The sequence below is a fragment of the Seriola aureovittata genome, chromosome 15, assembly GCF_021018895.1.
Source record: "Seriola aureovittata isolate HTS-2021-v1 ecotype China chromosome 15, ASM2101889v1, whole genome shotgun sequence".
NCBI classification, from domain to species: Eukaryota; Metazoa; Chordata; class Actinopteri; order Carangiformes; family Carangidae; genus Seriola; species Seriola aureovittata.
The window spans coordinates 4,774,504-4,798,070 of NC_079378.1; the positions used below are offsets into that span (position 1 = coordinate 4,774,504).

Genomic DNA, 23,567 nt, shown 5'->3' on the forward strand with positions numbered 1-23,567 from the left:
AAAGCTAATTATCTAAAATATTACTACACTGTCAGATCCGTATATGAAGAAGTGAATATGCATGAGTGTAGAACTTAACAGTAGAAAAATGACCTTTACATTTGCTTTAAGTACTACAAATAATCAAACCACCAATAATTGTAGAATAAAAATAAAACATTATTTTGAAAAAAACCCAATTTAATAGCCATAATACCTGCAAAGAGTAAATAGGTTATCGATCAATATCACTGACTTAACAATTACTTGAACAAGGCCTAAAAAAAGTAATGTGATTTCTAAAGTATTGCACTAATTTAATAATTGCCTCACTTTATCCCAATCACAAAATACAGTATATTCTAGTCTTGATGTTGTTTGTGTGAAGCGCTGTTTAACATAAATACAAAAATAAATAAATAAACAGACTTTTTGGGAAATTGTGGTTGTAAATAACTGTTTTTAACTGTTTCTTAATTAATCAGCAGCTCGATCAATAAAGGAAATAATGAAACAGCATTTAGAGCAACATGTAACATTTACAGACACTATTATTGAACGGTTAAATTAATGAACATAACATGATTAATACTCAGAGTCTACACACCCACAGTTGGCAGGCTAGTGTCGGATTATGACCTCTTCCATTTTTCTGCTGGATCTGCGATGATCTGTTCAGACGTCATACTGGACAACTATAACGTAAACACATGAGTGATAGTGATTCAGCCCCGTTTCCATCTGTTTCAAGTCAAGAATCTGTCTTCGGGAGAGTATCAGCAGAGATGGGTGTGAGTTCTCTGCGTGATTGGATGTGCTTTGCTCCGTGAGCTCCAGGTTGGCAAAGTGAGAGCAGACAGCATCCTATTATTCATCCACAGTAATCCCAGCGATCCCACTCACTGCTCGCTATCCCGATTTATCACCAAGCACCATGGGAAAGGTCAGAGGTGACTGTTTGCTTTCCGTAGTAACATGAATGTGATGTTTCTCTGTGTATTCCACATTAAACTTTCTGTTGTCATTGTTGTTATATTTTGAGTCATAATACCACTAAACAGCTGTTGTGCTGTACGTCTGTGTTTAAACATCGCGGAGGGCAGCAGACAGCAGAACACACACACTCAGGACAATGGTATCAAACATCCTGCATCTGCTGTTTGTAAGAAGAAACAACAGACATATTTACTCCACCTGCTTTGAGGTCTTTCCAATAACACTGTGTGTCTCAGAGGCCAGGTTGTTTGTGTTATGAACAGGACAAGATCTTAGGCATATGGCTGTGAGATAAACACAATGTCAGGCCAAATTTCCTACTTTATTGTTCATGCACATGTAAGGAGTTTATTTATTGACTGACGTTAGGCTGCGATTAAAACTAAAGGCGAGAGGATTGTTAAAGTTTCTCTCAGCAGGTAACCTGAATGTTTTCTGGTCTTAAAGATAAGGTTCACACACACATTAGGACTACTACTAATAACTTTCTTCATTTTTTAACTTTTTGTCTAATGGTTTTCTCACACTCAGCACCAAACAGCATAAAAGACCAAGTTAGCAGCTAGCTGGTGAACATAGTGGGGCATTTAGCAGACTAAATAAGGAAAGTGAAAGACGGTCTCATATTCACCAGGTGGCCAGAAACATAACTCCAGACTGTTGCTTCATGTCTGCTGGACGTGTAAACAGTCAACTGTTTACTAAAACATTCAGCATTTCAACTTTATAAGGTGATAATATGTCCATGTTTTGGTTTTAGCACTCTGCGCTGCCCCCATGTGGCTTAAACAAACAAAAAAAAAGAATCAATTAATGCAGGTTTAATTGATCACCACTGAATTCCAGCAACTGAACTCCAGCTGCTCAGGTCCAACAAAGAAGCTTTTTTTTCCCAACTGATGTGCTCAGGAAAAAAATTTCTCTTTCGGACTTTCAGGTTGTGGTTCTACACTGAACCACAATGACTCAAAGAACTCTCCGATTTCATACAAGCTAATCAATCACAACAAGAACTCATTGTGGCTCTTCTCTGGCAATGGTTAAAAAAAAAAGTATTAACCTTTGGGAAACATTTCCCAATGGTTTTATTTTTTTAAATAAACCCTTTGTTCTGTTGAGACATATACATATTTTCTAGACAGGAGGAACCGGTTTCTGAGGAAGACTGTGAGCCTTCCAAAAAAGAAACATCCAAAGCGAGGAGTCAGTCTGACTAAGGGGCAAAAAGAAATGAAATCAAGTAAACTCAAGCTGAAGGAATGCTGCTCCAGCCCCCGTGATAGATGACAGACATGTTGGAGGAAACTCCTCCCCGGCCCTTCACACCCGTAATCTCTCCTACAGGGTTCAACCGACTTTAGAATAGTTGACAACAATGCAAACAAACCACCAAACACAACGTCTCTGGGTGTAATGCGATGAGGAGTCTTAGTCATTGGATCCAGGTCATCAAATATCTACTCTCCAAGTCAAAAGCAGCTGGCCTTGCTTGGTTTTTGAGGATGTTTCATCACTCACCCAAACGGTTTCGTCAGCGCTTTTCTCCCGAACCGATGAAGGATTGATGAAACCTCGAGATGAGAGCGTAATGGTAAAGTCCAGGACAATGTGACGGCTCACCAGCAACTACCCTCTCCTGAAAATGCTGCACTGCAACAATAAATCCTCCTTGCTATTTTCTTTCTGAAAGATGAAACTGAGGAGGCAAAATTCAACCAAACTGAACTTTGACCTCATGTATGCAGAACTCCGATCTGATTCTGGCATTAAAATCACGCAGGCAACCATTTTACTGAACAGAATAATGACAGAAAAGTTGGTGCTTTTGTGAGTCGGACTCGGTCACGTTCTGATTTCGTGCAGTTAAATTTCTTCCTTGTGCAATTTGATGGATATACTAATTAATTTAAAGCATTTAACTGTTACAAGTCCAAATCAATCATGAAACGCTGTTGAATTGTACAATAACAAGAACATGGTAGTCGTGTCATTGCTCAAGACGACTGGAGACAGTTGTATGATTGCAGAGTGGACATGAGCAAACTACATTCGTTTGGTCAAAAGGCACTTTTGTGTTTCAGAAAAATCCTTAATGTAATAAGTACGTGGATGTTGTATAAACAGCATGTAGAAGCTGCAGAATGGTAATTGCAGTAACTCAAATATGACTTGAATCTCGCTACTGTATAAAACATCAGAGGTCATTAGGGTTCATACTCTGGGGAACGCAAATATCTGCTTAGTACTTAAGATAATTCACTCTGAGTATGAGGATTAAATCTTCTATCTATACGTAAAACACAGGGGTGATACGACTGTTCCTTTCTCAGGCAGGTGAGTCAGCAGAGCAGGGTAAACTGTGCTATCCTGTGGGACTCTGACACCATTATCCAAGCGGGGGTGCAGGGTGGAGGGACAGTAAGTCAGCACGCTCCTAAACAGAGCCACATGTCCTTAGGTCGAGTCCAACCAATCAGACTCCGTGGGCTGGATCTGCGCCCCCCAGGAGCCCGCTGGATCACTTTCAACATGGGGAGGTACAGCGCCAGTGTGGAGCTGGACTCTACCAGGGAGCGAGCATTAAAGCATTTACAAGTGTGCAGAGCCAACAGAAAAACCTCCAACACCTCAGCACAGTGTCCTATAAACATGAAACCTGGCTCAGATTCTCATTATAAAGCAATAAATATGGTTTTATACTTGCCAGTAGGAGCCACCATAAATTCCAGACATTTTTCTGGCTGCCTGAGCCAATGTCAGGCCAAGTGTAAGTAAATATATAATAGTTGTACATGGCCAAAAAATAGCTCCCAACACTCATAAACCCCTGATATATATGTGTTTTTAAAAACTCAATATGTTGTAGTTCAAGAGCTGTGCAGTAATGTAACTTTTTTTTTTAAGTTGACAAAAAGCAAGTTTGATCCCAGTGACAGAAGAGTCCTGTGAAATATTAAAAACATGCTACATACATCATCAATAACAGTGACTAGAAGACCAAAGCTAATCTGTATGACATGTAAACTACAGAGGAGGATGGGCTGATTAGCAGTTACCAGAACATACAGTAAAAATGACAATATTATAGTTGTGAATTAACACAGGGGTTTACTGATGATTCCAGATGTTGTTCCAGTCTTTTTTAAAAGGATGAGTCTGTTTCTTCAGATATTCTACACGTTTATTTTTGTCAGGACATTTTGTGAAAAGACTGAAACCAGCAATGACTTGTTAATTTTGCCGTTGTCGTCCAAAAACTATAAAAGACACATGGACGAGCCCACACAGTTGCACCGGGCGAACACGGGCACCTTCACCATCCTGCTGCTGGAAATACTCACTGTAGCTCCAAAGCCAGATGTTCACTGAAAACTGGGAAACTTGTTTAGAGCTGAAAGTCTCTATATTTCTGTCCTGTCGCTGCAGGATTTACTCCGTCAGTGGGAACAAATGAACTTGGAACTAGTGCCGCAAACACAGCAGGGAAAGATAACGTATTAACAGACAAATTAAAACACTGTTGGTTTCCGTCTTTTCATGGGATTGTTATGACGATAACAAAAATATAGAATCTTGCCTATGTTATACTTTAAATAAGATCATTTGGGAAGTTCACTGCACTCATGACACAATGCTAAGGTGTAAGGAGGCCAGAAAAATACGACATAAAAGCAGCTGACAGCTTCAGGTGAATCTGAGTATAAAAGTACATGGTGGCTTCTTCATTTTCTCTTTCTACAATCAGAAGCTTTTAACCAATAAAACTATATAAACTGACGTTTCTACTCAGCCTCAGATTTATTGTGTAGATTAAATGATTTCTCTCAACTAGTCCTCTAGTTTGAAAAGGTATAAAAGAAATGCATAGTTTAAACACACTATGACATTGTTAACGTTTCTTAGTGAAACTCCCACAGCAACTTTTTGAACTCAAGAATATATCTTACAAAAAAAAAGAAGTTACATTGCTTAATTCATTTTTTTTTTTTACATTACACTTACAATGAGCAGTAACACATATGTTGGACTCCATCCTTCCTCCAGGACTCTATGTTCCACAGAACAGTTCAGTCTGCTCCAGCTTTCTTCTCTCTTCTCAAAACTTAAATCCCATAAGCGTCTGAGTTTTCACTGTTACAAAGTCGATCAAAGGCGAAACAAAAACAGTTCATCCGACGATAAAACCTTCAAGTCATTAAAAGACGTTCATATGCAACAGGAGAGTCACTCTGTACAAAAATCTGTGTGACCGAAGTTACTGGGAAACATGTATTTGAAACGCTCTGGACAAGCTTCAACATAAATGCAGGCCTGTAAAAACAGTGTGTTTTGGAAATGCATTACAGCGGCACAAGGCACAGCACCAAAACTTCCAGATAATCTATTTCATAAATGTGTAAATGTCTTGCAAAGTCCTTTAAGTAACAATGTAAACATACTGGAACAATTGAAGATGTTTTGAGAGGCTGCTGTCCAACTGTCTGGAAATGGACTACAACTAATCCTTTCACCTCACTCCCACATTTTACATCCAGCACTCCTCGCTGGCAATAAAAACCACATGTGCCATTAGTTGTGGGGAGGAAAAAAACACTAGGTATATTATGAACAAACTAATATTTTACACAACTGAAAACATTCTTGCTCTTGCTCTATAAAAAAGCAACCAGAAGGTCTTTGTCCGCTGGGTCCGAGGCCTCAAACAAATCGCTACGTCTGCTCGTTCCGCTCCCGTCGGTGTCTCTGACGTGGGGCGACTACGGCTGGTCGGGGGGGCTGGCTGCCGCCGCCTCGTCGTTGCTGCTGTCCACCTCCTGCTCCATGGGGCTGTCCTCCTCCAGCTGCTGGCTGGTGTAGTTGGTGATCTCCAGGAAGCCGCTGGGCTCCACCACCACGTTGGACTGGCTGGAGTCCGGCAAGATGGAGTACTGAGGAATCACCTGCAGGTTGTTAGTCACATCAGGTTTTCAGTCAGTTCACCTTTCACTAGCGTTACACGTGTGAACTGACTATAGAGCTGAGCAAATTTGATCCGATCACAAGTGGTAATCTCTAAGTTGTTGGTGTGAACGCACCCAAGACGCATTGAGGACGCATTTGAGATCCGTTCAGAGGTGGTCTGGACCACGTGTCCACATTCTTTTAGCAGCGGCCGTAGTCACAGTCTGATTAGTCCCAACACAGTTTGATAATGAACCCAAAATACAACAACAACACATACTGGTTCATTTGCAGATAAAGCGGGGAAGTGAGATCCCATCGAACTTAGAGCTGTCCACTTGTGATCGGATGTTAATAGCAGGTCTGAACAGATCGTGTTTGATGTGAACATTGACTGAAGCTCCTGACCTTTATCTGCTCTGCTGCCACGTTTGGCTGATTGGATAATTACATGAATAAGCAGGTGTACAGGTGTTCCCAATAAAGTGCTCGGTGTGTGTATATTACAATATAAATGAAGCGAATGTTTCTGTTCTGCATAAACATACTGTTCACCAGCTAAGATCTCTGGTTTTTGATTGGTTTGTTCCGGGGATGGGTCTAACTGCTGGTATTTGGAACTGCGATGTGCTTCAACAGGTGAATGTTGGTATTTTCCATCTGTGTTGAGACACATTTTCAGCTTTGAGTTTCGGGAATAGTTTCACTGGGGGAATTTGCTTATTGCCAAGGGACAGACGAGGAGATTATTAATACTGTCATATCTGGAGTGGTGCCATGTGAACTGGTTAGACAGAGCTTCATTTATGTGACGTGATTGGTTGTGAGTGCGCCGTTGAGCGATGAACTTCAGTCAATATATCAAAGTTTCTAATTTTCTTGTGTCACGTAAGGCTGAAAATGATTGTGAATGTTTGTTATATTGTTTTAACAAAGAGGTCAATAAGTCAGAGTCATTCTGACGACGCTCTGTGATTTATTACCTAGATATTTCTGTAATACACATCTTACCTCAATAACCTCCAGGTCTTCTTTGCTCCTCTGTGCAGTGAGGCCCTGCATGCAGCTGAACTGCTGCGTCTTCGTGTGGGAATGGTGCATGGCGGCCCCGGAGCTGCTGATGAACTGGCCAGAGTCCAGCGTCCCCGACACCGCCTGGACCTCCAGGGCTTTCCCCAGGGGGCCGCAGTCGCTGGAGGAATCCACCACCATGGGCTCCGTGCTCGGATCGATCTCCGCCTCCATCATGGAGATCTTCAGGATGTCCGACACCGAGGGCTTGTCTCCGGGGGCCCAGAGCTGGACTCGGGGATCAGCTTGGCGGCGGCCTCGCCGCTGCTGAAGACTGGCGACGTGTGGTGGGAGCTGCCGAAGGTGATCTTGGTGACGGTAGCGCTCTGTGTGATGATTGGCTGCTGAGGTGAAGATATTTTAATGAGGGAAAAATGCTGATTTAAATTCAGAGAACTAATGGAAATCAAATATTTGACATTATATTTTATAGCATTTGCATGTGACTTTAAATGCTTCTCAGGAAACAAGTGCCAAGTTGTTTATTTCTTGCTTCCTGCCTGTCGTGTTGATCTTGAACCACTCACCTGGCTGGACGCAGTCTTTTCAGTGCTGATGGGGTGGTGCGCCTGCAGTGGAGGAGGGTGGGACATGGGTGTGTGCAGGGGCCTGTGGTGGGACGTGGGGGCTTGCTGGAGCTTCGGGAGCTGCGGCGTCACAAGGTGCTTGGTCGGTGTGCCCGGGGTCGTGACCTTCGCGCGGCCTGCACCGGTGCAACCAGCGGTCTGTCTTTGGGGCTCTGGGTTAAGGTCTGGGGCTTGGGCTGACTCTGCTCTCGTAGCTTAGGGAGTTTCTTAGTCAGAGGTGGAGTGGAGGGGAAGGCGGTGGAGGAGGAGGAAGGCTGGCTAATCTGAGGTTTGCTCTGCAGCTGTGGTGGTGGCGGTGGCGCCTGGGTGGGGGTTGGGGTGGAGGTGGAGGTGGAGGTGGAGCTGTGCCGGCTCTGCTCCGCCTCGGCCTGACTCACAGGTGGTGGCTGAGCGCCCGTGGAGTGGGTGGTTGGCTTCACGGGATCTGCAGCTGGTTGGGTGGAGCGGTAGAACAATCCCGTCTGGGGGTCCAAGGTGTCGCCTTCCAGCTCGCCCGCCTCTAACACGGTCTCAGTTTTACCAAGGCTGTCAGACGGCTGAAACAGTCACAGAGGACACATCAAGAGGAGAGGAGGACACTTGACTCATCCACAGTGAGTTAAAGGAGCAGAGGGAGGAATACAACAACGCAGCAATATTTCTGTTCATCTTTCAATAAGTAATATGACCTCATGCTTTGGCAACCGACTGTATGTTTCTGTCTGCTCGTGCCGACAAATGAGACTGGAATTAGGAAAAAAAAGGTTCTTATAAACAGAAACTTCCCTGTCATCACTGGATGAGGTACCACATTATATTACTAAATTATCTCAGTGATTTATAAAAGGTGATTTCAACCAAATTCCCAAAAGAACAGTCTCTCTCCCTGTGTACAGGTGCTGATGCAGACACCTCGCTGTGAAGGGTTTTCATTGAAACTACGCTACTTTCGACTAAAGAATTAGTTCCTGTCACAGCGTGTTTTGTGGTACTGGCCCTTTTTTTTTTTTTTTTTTTTTTTGGGCTTTTGTGCCTTTATTGGACAGGATAGTGGAGAGAGACAGGAAATGGGGAGGCAGAGAGAGGGGAAATGACATGCAGTAAAGGCCGTCCGATGCGGGACTCGAACCGGGGCCAACTGCAGCGAGGACTGTAGCCTCTACACATGACGACGCCCCGGTACTGGCCCTTTAAGGTTGAATCTTGCAACACCGTTAAGATGAATAACAAGGGTCAAAATTTCAGATCGGGAAATCAGGAGCCTTGGCAGACTCAGAGAAATAGATAAAAACAAAACTGACACAATGTGATTTGTCTTTTCCGTATATGTGGGCTGTGTTTGGATTGTGCGCAGCTATCTACTGAATATATTTACTTATCGGCTAATGTGTCTGAGCTAATACTGTCAATTATAGAGAAGGTCAAGTACTTAAGATAAGAGTACAAGAGTATTAGACTGAAGTGTCCTCACCACTTGGCTGACGTGAGAAGCTGCGGCTGCAGACGAGACGGCAGCCGGTTTGTAGGGCTTCCCCAGCTGCTGACTGGAGGACATGACCACATCATCATCCTCCGAGGACACTCCCACTCTGCTGACTTTACCTGGCAGGGGAACCACAGTCATGCTGTCAGATAATCATATCACATATAGGTCAGGCTGAAAAAACACACACACACACACACACACACACATACACACACGCGTACACTCTGTTTTTCCGGTCGAAGTAGAAAAAAAGAGAACCGTGTTTCATCATGCCCAATTTGCGGTTTTAGTGTGAATTTAAGTTACTTCCACTGAAATTGAGAGCTGCCAACCAAAAACAGGAAGTGCACAGTGTTGAGTCATTTACATGTCACACACAGTAGGTCAGGTAACAGAGCGGAGAGACGTACCTGCCGTGATGTACTCGGTGCTGGGTTCAGCCTCTGAGGTGGAGGGTCTGGGGGACTCCGGGCTGGGCTTCTTCTCCTGGGCCAGCTGGATGGGCACGGCCAACTGGCTCAGGTCAATAGTGTGCTGCCTCAGTTTGGACTCTCCTTTCTCCTTAACTATTGGGAAGGACAACACTCGAATTCAACATAATGTATCAGATCAGCCATAAACTCATACAGACAAAGTGACTATATGAAGGCCCCTGTACAATTTGTTCACTAGTGTCACAATAGAGCAGTGTTTTTAAGACCCACAGTCCTGCCAGTGGTTTCCCATAATCACATCCTTCTGCAGCTAGCGACAAAGTGCCAAGAGACGCTACAATACATAACCGAAGGCAGAGCAGAAGAAGAGTGCTACAGAGTTACCATGGATGTAAACAAGGTAGGTTTCAAACTGTTAAAAAAATAAAAATAAATCAGCTTTATGTTTTACAAAGAAGGAGAAAAAACAAACTCCACACTGCACCTTTACATTTTCAGAAGATGTTAAAAGTGTATCAGGAAATGAGGGATGATTCCCTCTGAGTCACTGTTTAAAGTAGAAGTGGATTATGAGGCGGCTCTGTTGTTGTACTGGTGGAACTGGTGCTGTGAAAATGTACATTACCCTGAATTTACCATGACAACAGGTAAACATGGAGGAATTTCCATCAATAGCAAATTAAAATGGGAGTGGATCATAACACAGGGAAACCTTTAACCAAATTATGATAAAATATACAGCACATGATACATGAGATGATAAAATTAGGAATACACATCTGGCACTAATATAAGCCTGTTCCAAATAAATGACTGTCTCTCTCTGCAGCTGAAATAAACCACTCAGGTTTCATGCACTGAATCGCAATCATCTCATCAGGGATTTTACAGCCGGTGAATCCGTCTAAAGAATATCACCACCCTCAAATATTCCATCCCACATGTTCACTCATCCACCTAGTTCCACAGGTTTCTACTGTGAGAGCAAAGCCTCAGGTAAAATATCGTAATCACTGCTGGCTGGTGGCTCTTTGGACTTCAGTGGTTCCAAAGAAGTCATTGATGTTTGCTTGATGACATGTTTTTAATAAAAAAGTTTAGATCTTCTTCGCTAAAACTATCAAAGCAAAAGGCTGAGGAACACAAAGCGTGAGGACCAGCTGCTGGAAAGATGGAACAAAGATGGATCTGGATCCTGGTCGTTTACAGCAGGAATATTTTCAGTCAGTGTGTGTACAGGTGATAATTTTCCCGCCCGCCTTCCATCTTTCCATCCACCCCTCCCTTTATGGTTTTCACGTCTGCAGCCTTTCAGTGACATATAGGCTCACCGGTTGTCTGTTGTAACTCCAGCAGGGCTTTGATGGTGGAAGTGGCGGACTGGGATTCCCCGGCAGACACCTCCTGATAGATAATAGTGGGGCTGGACTCCACAGCTACTTCCTGCTCAGTCCAATCCTGCTCTCTGGAGGACACCACATGCACTACAGGCTGCGTCTCTGAGGAACGATGGAAACAATGTGGGACAAATTTACATTTTTATGGAACCTCACAGGTTTATTTTCACATTCAATTACAGCAAACGGCAGTTAATGTTCTTACAGAGGCAAAAAAAAAAAATGCACATAAGCAGCGACAACTAATTGATCTGACCTTCCTAACTCTTGGCTCTTTGCCCTGGAAAAGGGATAAGAGCAGGATACCTTGAGCACTGCCATGGGAGACCTCACCAGCTAAGCTGCTAGTCTCCGTGAAGCTGGCGACCTCGTCCTTTGTGGAGCCGTCCGAGCCCGTGGTCTGACCCTGACTCAGGTCTGCGGAGCGGGTCACCTGCTGCAGCGTCTCGGTGACCAGCTGCCTGGTCTGTTCGCTCACCACCGCCGTCTGGAAAACTGGCTTCGGCTTGATGAGAACCTGGAAGGAAACATACAGCGTTCTGTAAAGCAGCGATCCAGGGATGTTTTTGGCTTATAGACTCTCCTACTACAACCACTTGCATTGGCAGAAGCTGGATTTTTCAACTTTCCATCATTACTTTTTAGAGATTTATTCCACTTCTCTGCTTACTTGCTGACTAGTTGTGTTAATTTTTACATAAATAGTCAGATATATATATATATATATATATATATATATATATATATATATATATATATATATATATACACACAAAAAATTTGAATATCATGGAAAGGTTGTTTAATTTCCATAATTCCATTCAAAAAGTTAAACTTTCATAGATTAATAGATTATAGGTCCAGGGCCCACAATTTAAACGATTTCAAGTATTTATTTGTTTATTTTTACACAATTTGGGCTTCCAGCTCATAAAACCCACGAAAACAGGAATTCAAAAAATTAGAATACTGTGAAGAAATCAGCCCAAATTTTGCAGGGCATGAATGTTTTAAACTGAGTGTCACACACTAATCATCTACTAAACTTAAAGCACCTGCACAGGTTTCCCCAGGTGTCATTAAATTGCTTCAGTTTAGTTCAATTGTCTCAGTTCGGTTCAATAAGGGGAAGACTGCAGACATGACAACTGGCCAGAAGACCATCATTGATACCCTGCATAGGATGGGTAAGCCACAAAAGTTCATAGCTAAGGAGGCTGGCTGTTCACAGAGTGCTGTGTCCAAGCATATCAATGGAAAGTCTAGTGGAAGGGCAAAATGTGGCAGGAGAAGATGCATCAGCAAAAGAGATGAATGTGGGCTTCAGCGGATTACCAAACAGAGAAGATTCAAGAATCTGGCAGAGATCCAGAAAGAGTGGAATGAGGCGGGAGTCACAGCTTCAAAAACATTCAGACGCATCCGGGAGATGGGCTACAACTGTCGGGTTCCTCGGGTCAAGCCACTTCTGAACCTGAGCCAACTGGGCCAAGGAGAAGAAGGACTGGACCGTTGGCCAGTGGTCCAAGGTCCTCTTTTCCGATGAAAGTAAAGTGTGCCTTTCATTCGGGAATCAAGGTCCAAGGGTTTGGAGGAAGACGGGTGAGGAACAGAACCCAAGCTGCTTGAGGTCCAGTGTGAAATATCCACAGTCAGTCATGATTTGTGGTGCAATGTCCGGTGCAGGTGTTGGTAAACTCTGCTTTCTTAAATCCAAGGTCACTGTAACAGTCTACCAGAATGTTTTAGAGGACTTCATGATTCCTTCTGCTGAGGATCTGTATGGAGATGCAGATTTCATCTTCCAGCAGGACCTGGCCCCTGCCCATACCGCCAGAAGCACCAAAACCTGGTTTGATGTCCATGCCATCACAGTGCTTGACTGGCCAGCCCACTCGCCGGACCTAAACCCCATTAAGAATCTATGGGGTATTCTCAAGAGGAAAATGAGGGGCACCAGACCCAACAACAAAGGAGAGCTGACAGCAAGCATCAAGGAAATCTGGGCTTCCATAACTCCCAGGCAATGCCACGTCGCATCGAGGCAGTGATTAAGGCAAAGGGATTCCCAACCAAGATTGACATATCGTTTTGAAAGTACCATATTTTGATTGATTTTGATGTGATCCTAATTTCTTTCTTTTTTTTTTTTTTTGCAAAAACTGAGAAGTAAATGGTGATTTCTTCACAGTATTCTAATTTTTTTGAATTCCTGTTTTCGTGGGTTTTATGAGCTGGAAGCCCAAATTATGTAAAAATAAACAAATAAATATTTGAAATCGTTTAAATTGTGGGCCCTGAATCTATAATCTATGAAAGTTTAACTTTTTGAATGGAATTATGGAAATTAAACAACTTTTCCATGATATTCTAATTTTTTGGAAAGGGTCTGTGTGTGTGTGTGTATATATATATATATATATATATATATATATATATAAATAAAAGTGTTTTGTTTTTTTAATCAAATCATTATTTCTGCTTTTTCAAATCGAGCTGAGCTCCAAAATATCTCTGGCAACTACAGAAGCACCCGAGGGGTACAAATGCACTTGCTTGGGAGTGACTGCTGATAAAAGTAGATTTCTAGGAGTCGGCACGATGACATTAGCTGGGGACGTTATCTTCAAAAGGTTTCTTACTCTTGAATAAGATATCTGAGTCATATTTCCGTCTGCTTTGTTACATCACCAAAACCTCTTCCTTATTACTGGAACAAAAGTTTTGCAGACAGTTGCCATTTTCGTCACTTTCCAGTTATAAAACTTCGCTGCCATTTTCGTTGACTTTAAAAAAAAAAAAAAAAAAAAAAAAAAAAAGTGTTGTTGCAGTTGTGACTAATCTACTTTGTGGTTTTACTGAAACTGCCTATCATCGCTGTGGGTGTTAAATACAGTATGAACTGTATGTGTACACTACGCAAAGCTAGATGATCACTGATCTCAATTTCCCCTTTACGACTGAAAGCAAAAACTGAATCCAGACTAGATGAGTTTGATACTGAAACAATGACATCCTGTCTGTGGATGAACATGGACACACTCACTCTGACCTTCATAAAGGGAACAGATGATGCTTTTACTCTTAAGTCCATGACGCAGCAAAAAAACATCTGGAAACTGGCATGATGGAGAATATGTTCTGACACTTACGTTTTAAATTCTAAATCCCCAAAAGATTTTTTTTAAAAATGAAAGAAATATTGCGGGAGATTTGGGTAAAGAATTTGATCAGCGGGTTATCTCCGATATATAAGAATTTCTACAGAACCGATCCTTCCTCGTTTACGCTTCGAAAATAGACGTAAAAACCCCCAGAAACAAGAAACACCTACAGTGATGTCTGGTTTCATTGTACAGGCCCACCACACCTTAGAGATCACAGAATACAAAGAAAATACAAAAACATCACAGTCAAACCAACCGACAAGATTTTTGAATCAATTCTGACTTTACTATATGTTTTAGTATGAAAAGCTCTACAGAGCTTTTGAGCTTCTAGCAGCTCGTTGTTCTTCGCTGTTCTGCTTCAGTCTCAGTGCCGTTGTCAATGTTTTCAGCAATCAGCCCTCCAACAAACAGCAGACAGACAACGTCACCTACAAGCTGGTGAAGCTGGAGCATTTAGCAGGTAAAGAGCCAGTTATTTTTTGTCAGGTATAGGCAGAGACCGGACCAGAACTAAAATGAGAATACAAAATGTAATTTTATAGTAATGTTTGAATGTCCAGGAAGTCTGATTGGTCCTAGATTTCATTCTGCAGCACGAGTAAACAAGTTCGAACACACAGCCGGTCATACAGAGCTACGAGAAGAACACGGAGTCCTGCAGCAGATGGTCTGGCCCCCCACCGACTCCTGATCTCAGCATGATGGAGTCAGTCTGGGATTATATGATCACATTTTATTTATCAAGATAATTGATAAACAAAAACACAGCGTTATTTCTGAAAGCATCGTCACTGTATTCTTGACAGGAACGTCGCTGACTGACTGACTGACTGACTGACTGATGTGCGAACTGAGCGATGAGGTTACACCCTTGCTGGGCCGGCTGACAGTTGGAGGTTGGTTATTGCTCTTTCAAAATGATTTGGCACAGTTTCTATTACGTCTTCAGGAAGCATTGAGAGGTAGTGTTGCCAACTTAGTGTTGCATGGTTTTTTTTTTTCCCCTCAAGAAAAAGCACCTAGCAACAAATCTCCTGATATCTTGGACAAATATTAGCTACTTTCCATAGAAGAGAGTCACCTGTGTTGCCATGGGAGCATGAGGTCGGGCTTTCCCTCCGCAGACACACCTGAGTGCACGGCAGCTGACGGACATGAATGAGCTCTTAACTCTCTCTCTGAATGATTATTTTACAAGTAAATACAGCCGAAATCACAGCACAGTCTTCGTCTTTAACATGTGTGTTTGGTGATTTTTAATCAGACGACGTCCCGGTTATAAAGCGGAGCAGCAAGCTTACAGACAAAGTGCTGAAACAAGCTGACTCTAAGGCTGAATGCAAACAAGATGCAGTCCAGCCATATACGTTTTGACATAGTCTTGTTTCGACAAGTAGCTCAGCGGTGTCTTTGTCAGGTGACGTAACTCCATACGAATGCTAATGTTGCTCCACGTCTGCTGGATGTGCACATAGGAAACCGACCTGATGACTGAGTCAACTTTAGAAGGTGATAATATGTGTTGTGGTTACAGCCTGTCGCTCTGCCCCCAACTGGCCAAAATAATCAATTAATGCAGCTTTAATATCATATGTCACAAACATGATCAAGCTGCTTTAGTCTACAGCTGTTTGACCTGAATGAGCCACAGACCAGACTGCTGTCAGTCAGTCAGTCTGGCTCACAGACATTTAGATTCATTTCTCTCCCTGAATGAGGGAAGTAAAGGGAGGAAGAGGAAAGGTCCGTGTTAAAGGCCCTGTATGAATTTTTATGCCTATAGAACAGGGGATTTTTTCTCTTTTGTTTGAACTGGTGCGCTTAATTAAAAGCTCTCACTTCTCTGGAAAATATCACATGTAGTTGTCACCGGATTAATGACTGAATGCACAACCCAGAAGACAGAACTAACCTTCTTCTGGAGAATACTAAAATTAACAATTTGTTCTCATTTTCAGAGGAATTCCTCTTCTGTACTGACTTTACAACTCACACATGTGCAGCACAGATTTTTCAGTCAACAGGTCGTATGAATTTCCACTTGATGTTTGTGAATAATCATATGATACCCTCACAGGCCTGTGGTTAGCCAGGAGCTGATGATGATATTTACAACATTTTAATTTCATTTTAACTGAATTTGAAAATGGAAAGTTTAAAAAAGTGCCTTTAAAGTTGGATTATACCAGAGCTGTATATTGGTGGAGTAACTCTATAATAAAATAAAACAAATAAAAAGACAAAAGCAGAGGCACATTTGATTAGCTGGTGGAGAGCCGGTCTCTACCTGAGTCTTGCCCTGCTGGCCGTACACGATCTTGGTTGGGATGATCTTGGTGGCGGTGGACTGGGATCCAGAGCTCATGCCTTTGGGCTGGGTTACAATCATCTTGGTGATGGGTCTGGAGGCGGTGATGATCGCTGGTTTGGTCCCCTGAACGGCCTGTAAGCCCTTCTCACCCTGAGGCACAGCAACACACAGTTTAGGTTTAATACAGCACATCAGACTACAAGCAGCAGCATGGGAGAAAAGAAAAGAGATGTACAGGAGATATGGTCAGCGAATGATCACTGATGATTGAAGACCTCAGTGGTAGATACCAAATTGCCGTGTTTGACTGACCCCAGCATTTAAAAGCGTGGTGACCACGTTCTTGCCCGGCAGTCCTTGGATAGTCGCTCCTTTTCCTGTTGTCTTCTGCACCACGATGACATTTGGCTTGGAGGTCATGGGGATGGTCGTGATCTTAGTTGTCGTGCCTGCGGCAGAGGGAAGACGATATTTCATCAAACAATAACTGATCACGACAATCGCTTCTGATTGACGTTGGTGTGATAACAGCCGTCCATGCAGAGCTGTTATAGCATGGTGTCCACTCACCAGACACAATGTTGCTGCTGATGATTTTCCCGCCCAGAGTGGCCAGTGACTTGGGCACAACAGTGATGATGCTGCCGCTGGTGGTCTTCACGTAGGTGGTGCCGCCACTGGAGGCTGATATTCTGGCGCCGATGTTGGGGCCGACAGTGGGTCTTGTATAGGTGGCCTGAGAAGCTGCATACAGAAATACAGAGTTACTATTAAACAGCTAGACCAGGGTACTGTACATCAGTCATTTTTGAGTACTATTCTGCAGAAATAAATTATTTCTATTATTAGATTGTTATTAGTACAGGTGCATCAATGTTTAAGCAGCATTTTATTGTTGTAATTGCTTGAGGCGGAGCTGGTTTTAACTTTATATAGTGTTAAATAGTTCAGTCCAGTGGTTCTCAACTTAGGGGTGGGGCCCCTACAAAGGGTCATGAGATAAATCTGAGGTGTCATGAGGAGAAGAACAGACTCTTTCCCTAATCTTTGCTTTTCTGTGAGATATTGTACAATTTTACCTCATTCACTGGATTAGATTTGATTTTACAGTGTGTAAACTGCCACGAGTTTCCAATCACCCACCTGTGGGCTGAGTGACCAGTTTGGTGGTCATGATGGCTCCGTTGCTACTGACGACCATGATGGGAGAGGAGCTGCTGCTGGACAGAGCCACTGATGAAGGCTTGGGCAGGATTTTGCTGGGCTGAACCTGCTGAGTGATGATCTTCACTCCTACATGCACACACACACACACACACACACACACACAGGCAATGTGTTTATTCAGTGCAGAGGAACAAACAAACTGTCTCCTCAAGTTATTTCTTCATGTTGTATATGTTTTTAAAAGTGACATTATGAGGTATTTAGTATTTGAACAAAATACATAGAAGTATACAAGTAAACAGTTATTTCATTAGAAGTATCCTAATATGTACATTAGCCGTCGCTTCCTGAGAACTACAATGAAATTTAAAAAGAAAGAAAGAAGAGAGTAGGAAAGATAAAAAAACAGATAAAGAGATGAAGAAAGAACGAAACACCGAGTTAGGTATCCTTACCGGACTCTTGTTTGATCTGAATGGTGGGCTTGGTCCCAGGGGAGGTGGAGGTGGTCTGGGTCTGACCGACGCTGGAGACTCCTAAAGGTGAGCTCTGCTGCAGCTGTTTGGGCGACTGCTGTTTGGGGAACTGGGCCAGGATTTGAGTGGGTGACCCCACCAGCGTCTTGGGTGAAGGAAGTCTGGCTGAAGCGACCTTCACTCCAGCTGAACCACCAGCTACAACAGTGACACACTGAAGGTGAGGCTTAAGGCCGAACGAGACAACATAGGAGTAGCTGATATTCTGGTTCTATGCTGCTGTTATGTTAGCATGGCTACTTGCTCAAACTGACACAAACAGCAAATTATTTAGAGTCTATTTGCATTAATGGTCTGTATGAGAATCTTAGGAATACTTATGTTTACCGAGGAAGGACCTACACGGTGCGACTGTCGACATGACCACTGAGGGAGTGGAGGACACCACTGTGGTCACGGCAACGGTGTTGGGGTTGGTGGAGGGGCTGGAGCTGGCAGGAAACACCACTGTCTGTTTCTGGGTGGGCGTGGTCAGCATGGAGGTGGAGCCCAGCTTGGACACAGCTGCGTTGTTGTGGGCGTGAGACTTGGACAAGATGTTGGGCACAAAGTTGGAGCTCGGAGAAGTTGTCACAATGATCACCTGTTCGAAAAATAAGACGTTTAAACTCTCAAGTGTTGCGTAGAGGGATGTGTTCAAGAAGCATCAGAGCATGTGAGGAAGCGTCACTCACCTTCTGTGTGGTGGTGTTGGTGGTCTGGATGGTGGGCTTGGTGAAGGTGATCTTGACGGGGGACAGGTGGGGCGGCAGGGAGTTAGCGATGCTTTGCATTATGTTGCTCATCTTGGGGCTGCCGCTCACCGGCACAGTGATGTTCTTGGAAACTGGCGGAGACACCTTGGAAACCTCCTTCAGCATCACCGGCGACGAGCTGGAAGAGTTGGTCCGCCTTCGCTTGCGAGGCTTCTCGTCTTCATCGGAACAACTTACACCTGAGAGGAAAATGGAGGGTAGAAACTCAGGATATCGCTGGAGGATGCTGCTAATTCTGTGTAGGGCTGCAACTAACGATCATCATTTACTCTGTCAATCATTTCCTTGATTAATCGAGGAATCGTTTGGTCTATTGAACGAGAAAATAGTAAGAAATGTCCATCACAGTTTCCAACCAACAGTCCAAAACCCAAATATATTAAATTAACTATAATATAAGACAAGGTAAAGCTCACACTTGAGAAGCTGAAAGCTGTAAATGTTTTCCGTGCTCGCTTGAGAATGTAGTTAAACCATTCATTGATTATTTGAACGATTGCCGATTAATTTTGTGGCGATTGACTAATCGATGAATCCTCCTCGTGATGTACATGTGAAAAAAAAGTGGCAAAGTTTATAGTGTAAAATCGGTAAAGTTGGCAACAAACATTTGAAACATCTCCACTTTAAAATCCAGATTTTGCAAGTTCCAGCTCAAGTTCTATATATAAACCCAGAAATCCAACAGATGCAACTTTCAACCAGTTTTGCAAGTATAATTCACATTACATCTTTAGTTAATAATGTTCAGACATCATCTCAAGTCTCATGCCTTTCCTAAATTAGCCTGCCAGTGACACTGCTCATACCAACTGTTTAATATGCAGGCACAAATTGGCAGCAGATGCTCGTGGAATTGTCAGATCCAACCCAACAGATCCTACGAGACTCTGTTTAGAAAATGTAAAACCCAGCCTGAGTAAAATCTGCGCTGTGGGGAGGATTTCTGTATCAGCTGTCATGTGGAAAGCCTGAGCTGTCATTTACTGTGAAAAAAGATGAGTTTCCATCAAGGCATTAGATACATTTGGAGTGTTGAGAAATTGCTGTTGTTGACTGAGACTGATGTAGAAAACTGTCAGTGATGAGTAAACAGGTCTTGTAGCGCCCCCCTCTGGCTGATCAGTAGATTTATTTTTTTGACAATACATTTATCTATAGTAAATAACTCTTTCAGCTAAATGCTCTGTTGGTTTTATTTTCCTTTCCATAATTGTTACAGTATGTCTGTCTGCATTTAGTTTTTCTATCATTTCATATTTGATGATGTCACTCACTTTTCACGTAGACCGTGCTCCCGCTGGGCAGCACCACCACGTTGGATGTGGGGCTGGGTGGTCGTGGGGATTTCACTGTGGCTCCGATAGTGCCGCTGGTCGCTGTGGCGCTGGTGGAGGTGCAGGTGGTGCTAGTGTATGAGTAACATACAACCACTGCAGGGAGGAAATGATGATGATAAATGTCATTTAATGTCTAATCTGTTCGAAAACACCCTCAGTGGAATACAAAGTGCTTCTGGTCTACCTTCTTTGTTTCCTGTTTCAGCTGGCAGCAGGAGGGAGGCATTCTGATTGGCTGTGGCACTGGCCACCGCGTTAGCAGTGACAGTAAAAGCTGTCTGAGGGACCAGCCTCGGCATCAGGGGAACGAGGCGGCGTCCTTCGATGGACCATTCAGACGAGCTGTTAGGACCGGACATGCTGAAAAAGATAATATGCACCATTCAGTTCTTCAGTCACTATTTTTAAAACTACTATCCCCAGTCGAGTGGTGTACGGTGGTACAGTGGTGCAATAAAATACACAAGTTATTAAATCAATCTGCTTATTCCATCTGTGGTGTTACTCAACATAAGGCAATGTACTGCACATGGTAAATGACACTCAAACATCAGCTCTATACTCACTGATATGCAATGGTGGTGAGGCGTTCATCATTGACAGCCCTGCGGACCTCTGCACGATGGCGCTCAGTTGAGATACTGGGTGGATGGGGGAGTGGTGACAGGTGGACAAAACAAAATCAGTGTGCAAAAACTTAACAAATTGTTCCTCTAAATCAATACATTTTAGAATATGTGGGAAACAATTACCCAAGGATTTTAGTGAGTTCCCCCAGGAGATCCTTCTTGTCCTTTGTCAGGTCTCCTTGGGCTCGCAGGGCGCTAATAACTCCAGCATAAGCCTCCAGCTCTGGAAGACACAGTCACACACATCAAACACAAAGCAGCGCTGCAGGATCTTGTTCGACAAGTGGAGCAGTGACACCAATTAAATGTATGCTGATCTTTTTCTAACTGTCGTTTTTTTTTTTTCACACAAAAAAGCAGTGTAATGTCCAACTTTTCATGTTCAAGCCAATTGTTTATGATCACTGTGACACAAAAAGAAATAATCTTACCCAGTTTACGGAGAATTCTTTTGCACTCATCCCTGCCCAGGTCAAGGATGGTGGGCCATACCACCGGCATGGTACCAGTCAGCACCGGTTTCTCCAGCTGAATCATGGGCTAAGTAGAGGGATGACAATAATGCATTTATGAACACATTTCCCATAAACCATACTGCTGCTTGCTGCTGCCCCTCCCAGACACTGCGCTGTGTGTTTATTTCAAAGAGCCTCAACAAGGACGAGAGCCAGTGAAAGCTCTTGACAACAGCAAAGTATGATGCTATAAAAGTCTACACTGAGGAAATAACATTTGAGCTAATAACTGTGCAGGAGCAGTCTGACTGACAAGATAATTATGATTCATACATAATTATTGCATGTTGAGTGGAGTAAACACAGTGTGTGCAGTTTTATTTGGGAACACTGATGTACTTTAATACGTGCACTTGAATCTGATTGAATCTTATTCCTCATAAAGAATCTTTTCTGTAACTGCTAATTAGCATCACTCATGCAGCTTTCAAGCAAAGCATGAATAAAGGTCAAAAGATAGCATGATGAGATGTTTATGTGTGGGAGGTGAGGAGCACAGGAGAGGTGTGTACCACAGATGTTATTTCATTTTTGTCACTGCTTACAATCGCAGGATTACAACATTTTCTATCTTTTAATTGTCAAACTGAGTTGAAGTGTCTTTAGTAAAAATGTTACTAACGAACAAAACAGTTAAATAAATCAGTTACGACATATTCATTTCTGCTTTACACTGCATTTAAATTAAAAGTCAGTCAGCAAAGACTACATCTAACTATTGAGTTTATTGTTTTGGTTGTTTCCAAAAGAACATGATTAGACCTAAAAGTCTTATACACCTGATACGGTGCATTTATCAGGGCACATTTTCAGCAACAGATTAATATACGTTTGGTGCTCTACTGACAGGTTACTCCAGCAGTTCTTTATGTCTGTGGATGGAGGTTTATTTTGAGGTTGTTGTGATGCAGCAGACTGAACTTTGGAGCAATCAGACACCTCCTAAAGGGCATTACCTGATGGATAGGAAACTATACATCTAAAGAGCTGAAACCTTTTTCACAGTACTGTATGTGGTATTCACTCAATTTACACTTCAGTGACCATGTTCATGGTAATAAAGACGCATGTCATCCAGTTTGTGTAATGCACAGATGTTTTTTTGTAAAGCAGCTATCCTAAATTCATTCATCATTGGTTCAGAACTGCATTAACAAATCTTGCTATTTAATCTTCGTTTTTAATGGCACAAACAATATAGGAAGCCAGGATAGGAGCATGTTACCTACACGTTTGTTTGGCACATAGAATATATTTCCCCAGGCTCCCATATATTACAATAAAATCTTAACTTTTCGTAGTTTGCACTGACAGTACCGCCCACCACTGGGCATCTCAGTAACTACAAAACACTGGGAGCAGGAGGCCAACCACAAATGAAAAACTGGATTTTAGTTAGTTCAAATGCTGCTTAGAGGTCAATCCCTATGTCGGACACAACAGAGAGTCCTAACTGTTACAAACGCGTATGTGTTTATAATCTGGTTCCGACATTTGACATGCAAAGACACATATAGGTTTTCATATTTTCTGGGTCAAATTCTGTTGGTACAACGGGAAACGGAACGTCCTGCTGGGTGTACGCTTTCATCAAAATACCCCATCATCTACCGCCTTGCAAAAACACGCAGTAACATCAAAATACATCCACACAACGTTCAGAACGACACGAGATATCTTAGCAGGGTGAACCTCCGACAAGTCACAGCATTTTTTGGTTTTTAGAAAACCTTTGCGATGGATGATGTTAGCTTAGCTAGTTAGCTAGCCAAATCAATGTCTTACCATCCGTTAGCAGGACAACTTCAAGGCCTTAGAAAATCCGAGATCCAAACAAACATGGCTGAGCACAAAGCATTTAGCTTAGCTACCGCATCCTGTCGTTATTATGCAGTAAACTGGGACTAAGAAAAAAAAAAGCTAAACCATTAAAACCGCCCTATCTCCCCAAAGATGTACCAGTGTTTACGTTATCTGCTAACTAGCTGCGGTTGGTCTGTGGATGTATTGGTCTCTTCTTCTTCGTGACAAATATGAGGGTCCTAGATGCATTGCTGGCGCAGTGCTGCCACCTATAGGCCGCTTAGCCAACCACAGCTGCCAGATAGATAGATAGATAGATAGATAGATAGATAGATAGATATAGATAGATAGATAGATAGATAGATAGATAGATAGATAGATAGATAGATAGATAGATCATTTATTTATTAATTTATTTACCACCTGTTTGCTTAAGTCCAAATGTCGTGAAAAATCTCTATCAAGCTCTAT

The 23,567-nt window shown here is 42.8% G+C and overlaps 1 protein-coding gene across 1 annotated transcript; it reads right to left on the reverse strand.

Annotated features, from left to right (window-relative positions):
• Window positions 1–3,700: 3,700 nt before the first annotated feature.
• Window positions 3,701–23,302, reverse strand: emsy (EMSY transcriptional repressor, BRCA2 interacting). Its single transcript, XM_056397610.1, is given in 22 exon segments — window positions 3,701–5,915; window positions 6,928–7,202; window positions 7,205–7,328; window positions 7,515–7,684; window positions 7,687–8,110; window positions 9,025–9,155; window positions 9,450–9,605; window positions 10,805–10,972; window positions 11,177–11,387; window positions 16,328–16,501; window positions 16,664–16,800; window positions 16,922–17,095; window positions 17,495–17,644; window positions 17,974–18,192; window positions 18,382–18,637; window positions 18,729–18,988; window positions 20,087–20,242; window positions 20,334–20,509; window positions 20,716–20,790; window positions 20,902–21,001; window positions 21,210–21,318; window positions 23,079–23,302. Coding segments are annotated over 22 exon segments (3,831 nt in total). The 5' UTR covers window positions 23,082–23,302; the 3' UTR covers window positions 3,701–5,732.
• Window positions 23,303–23,567: the final 265 nt, after the last annotated feature.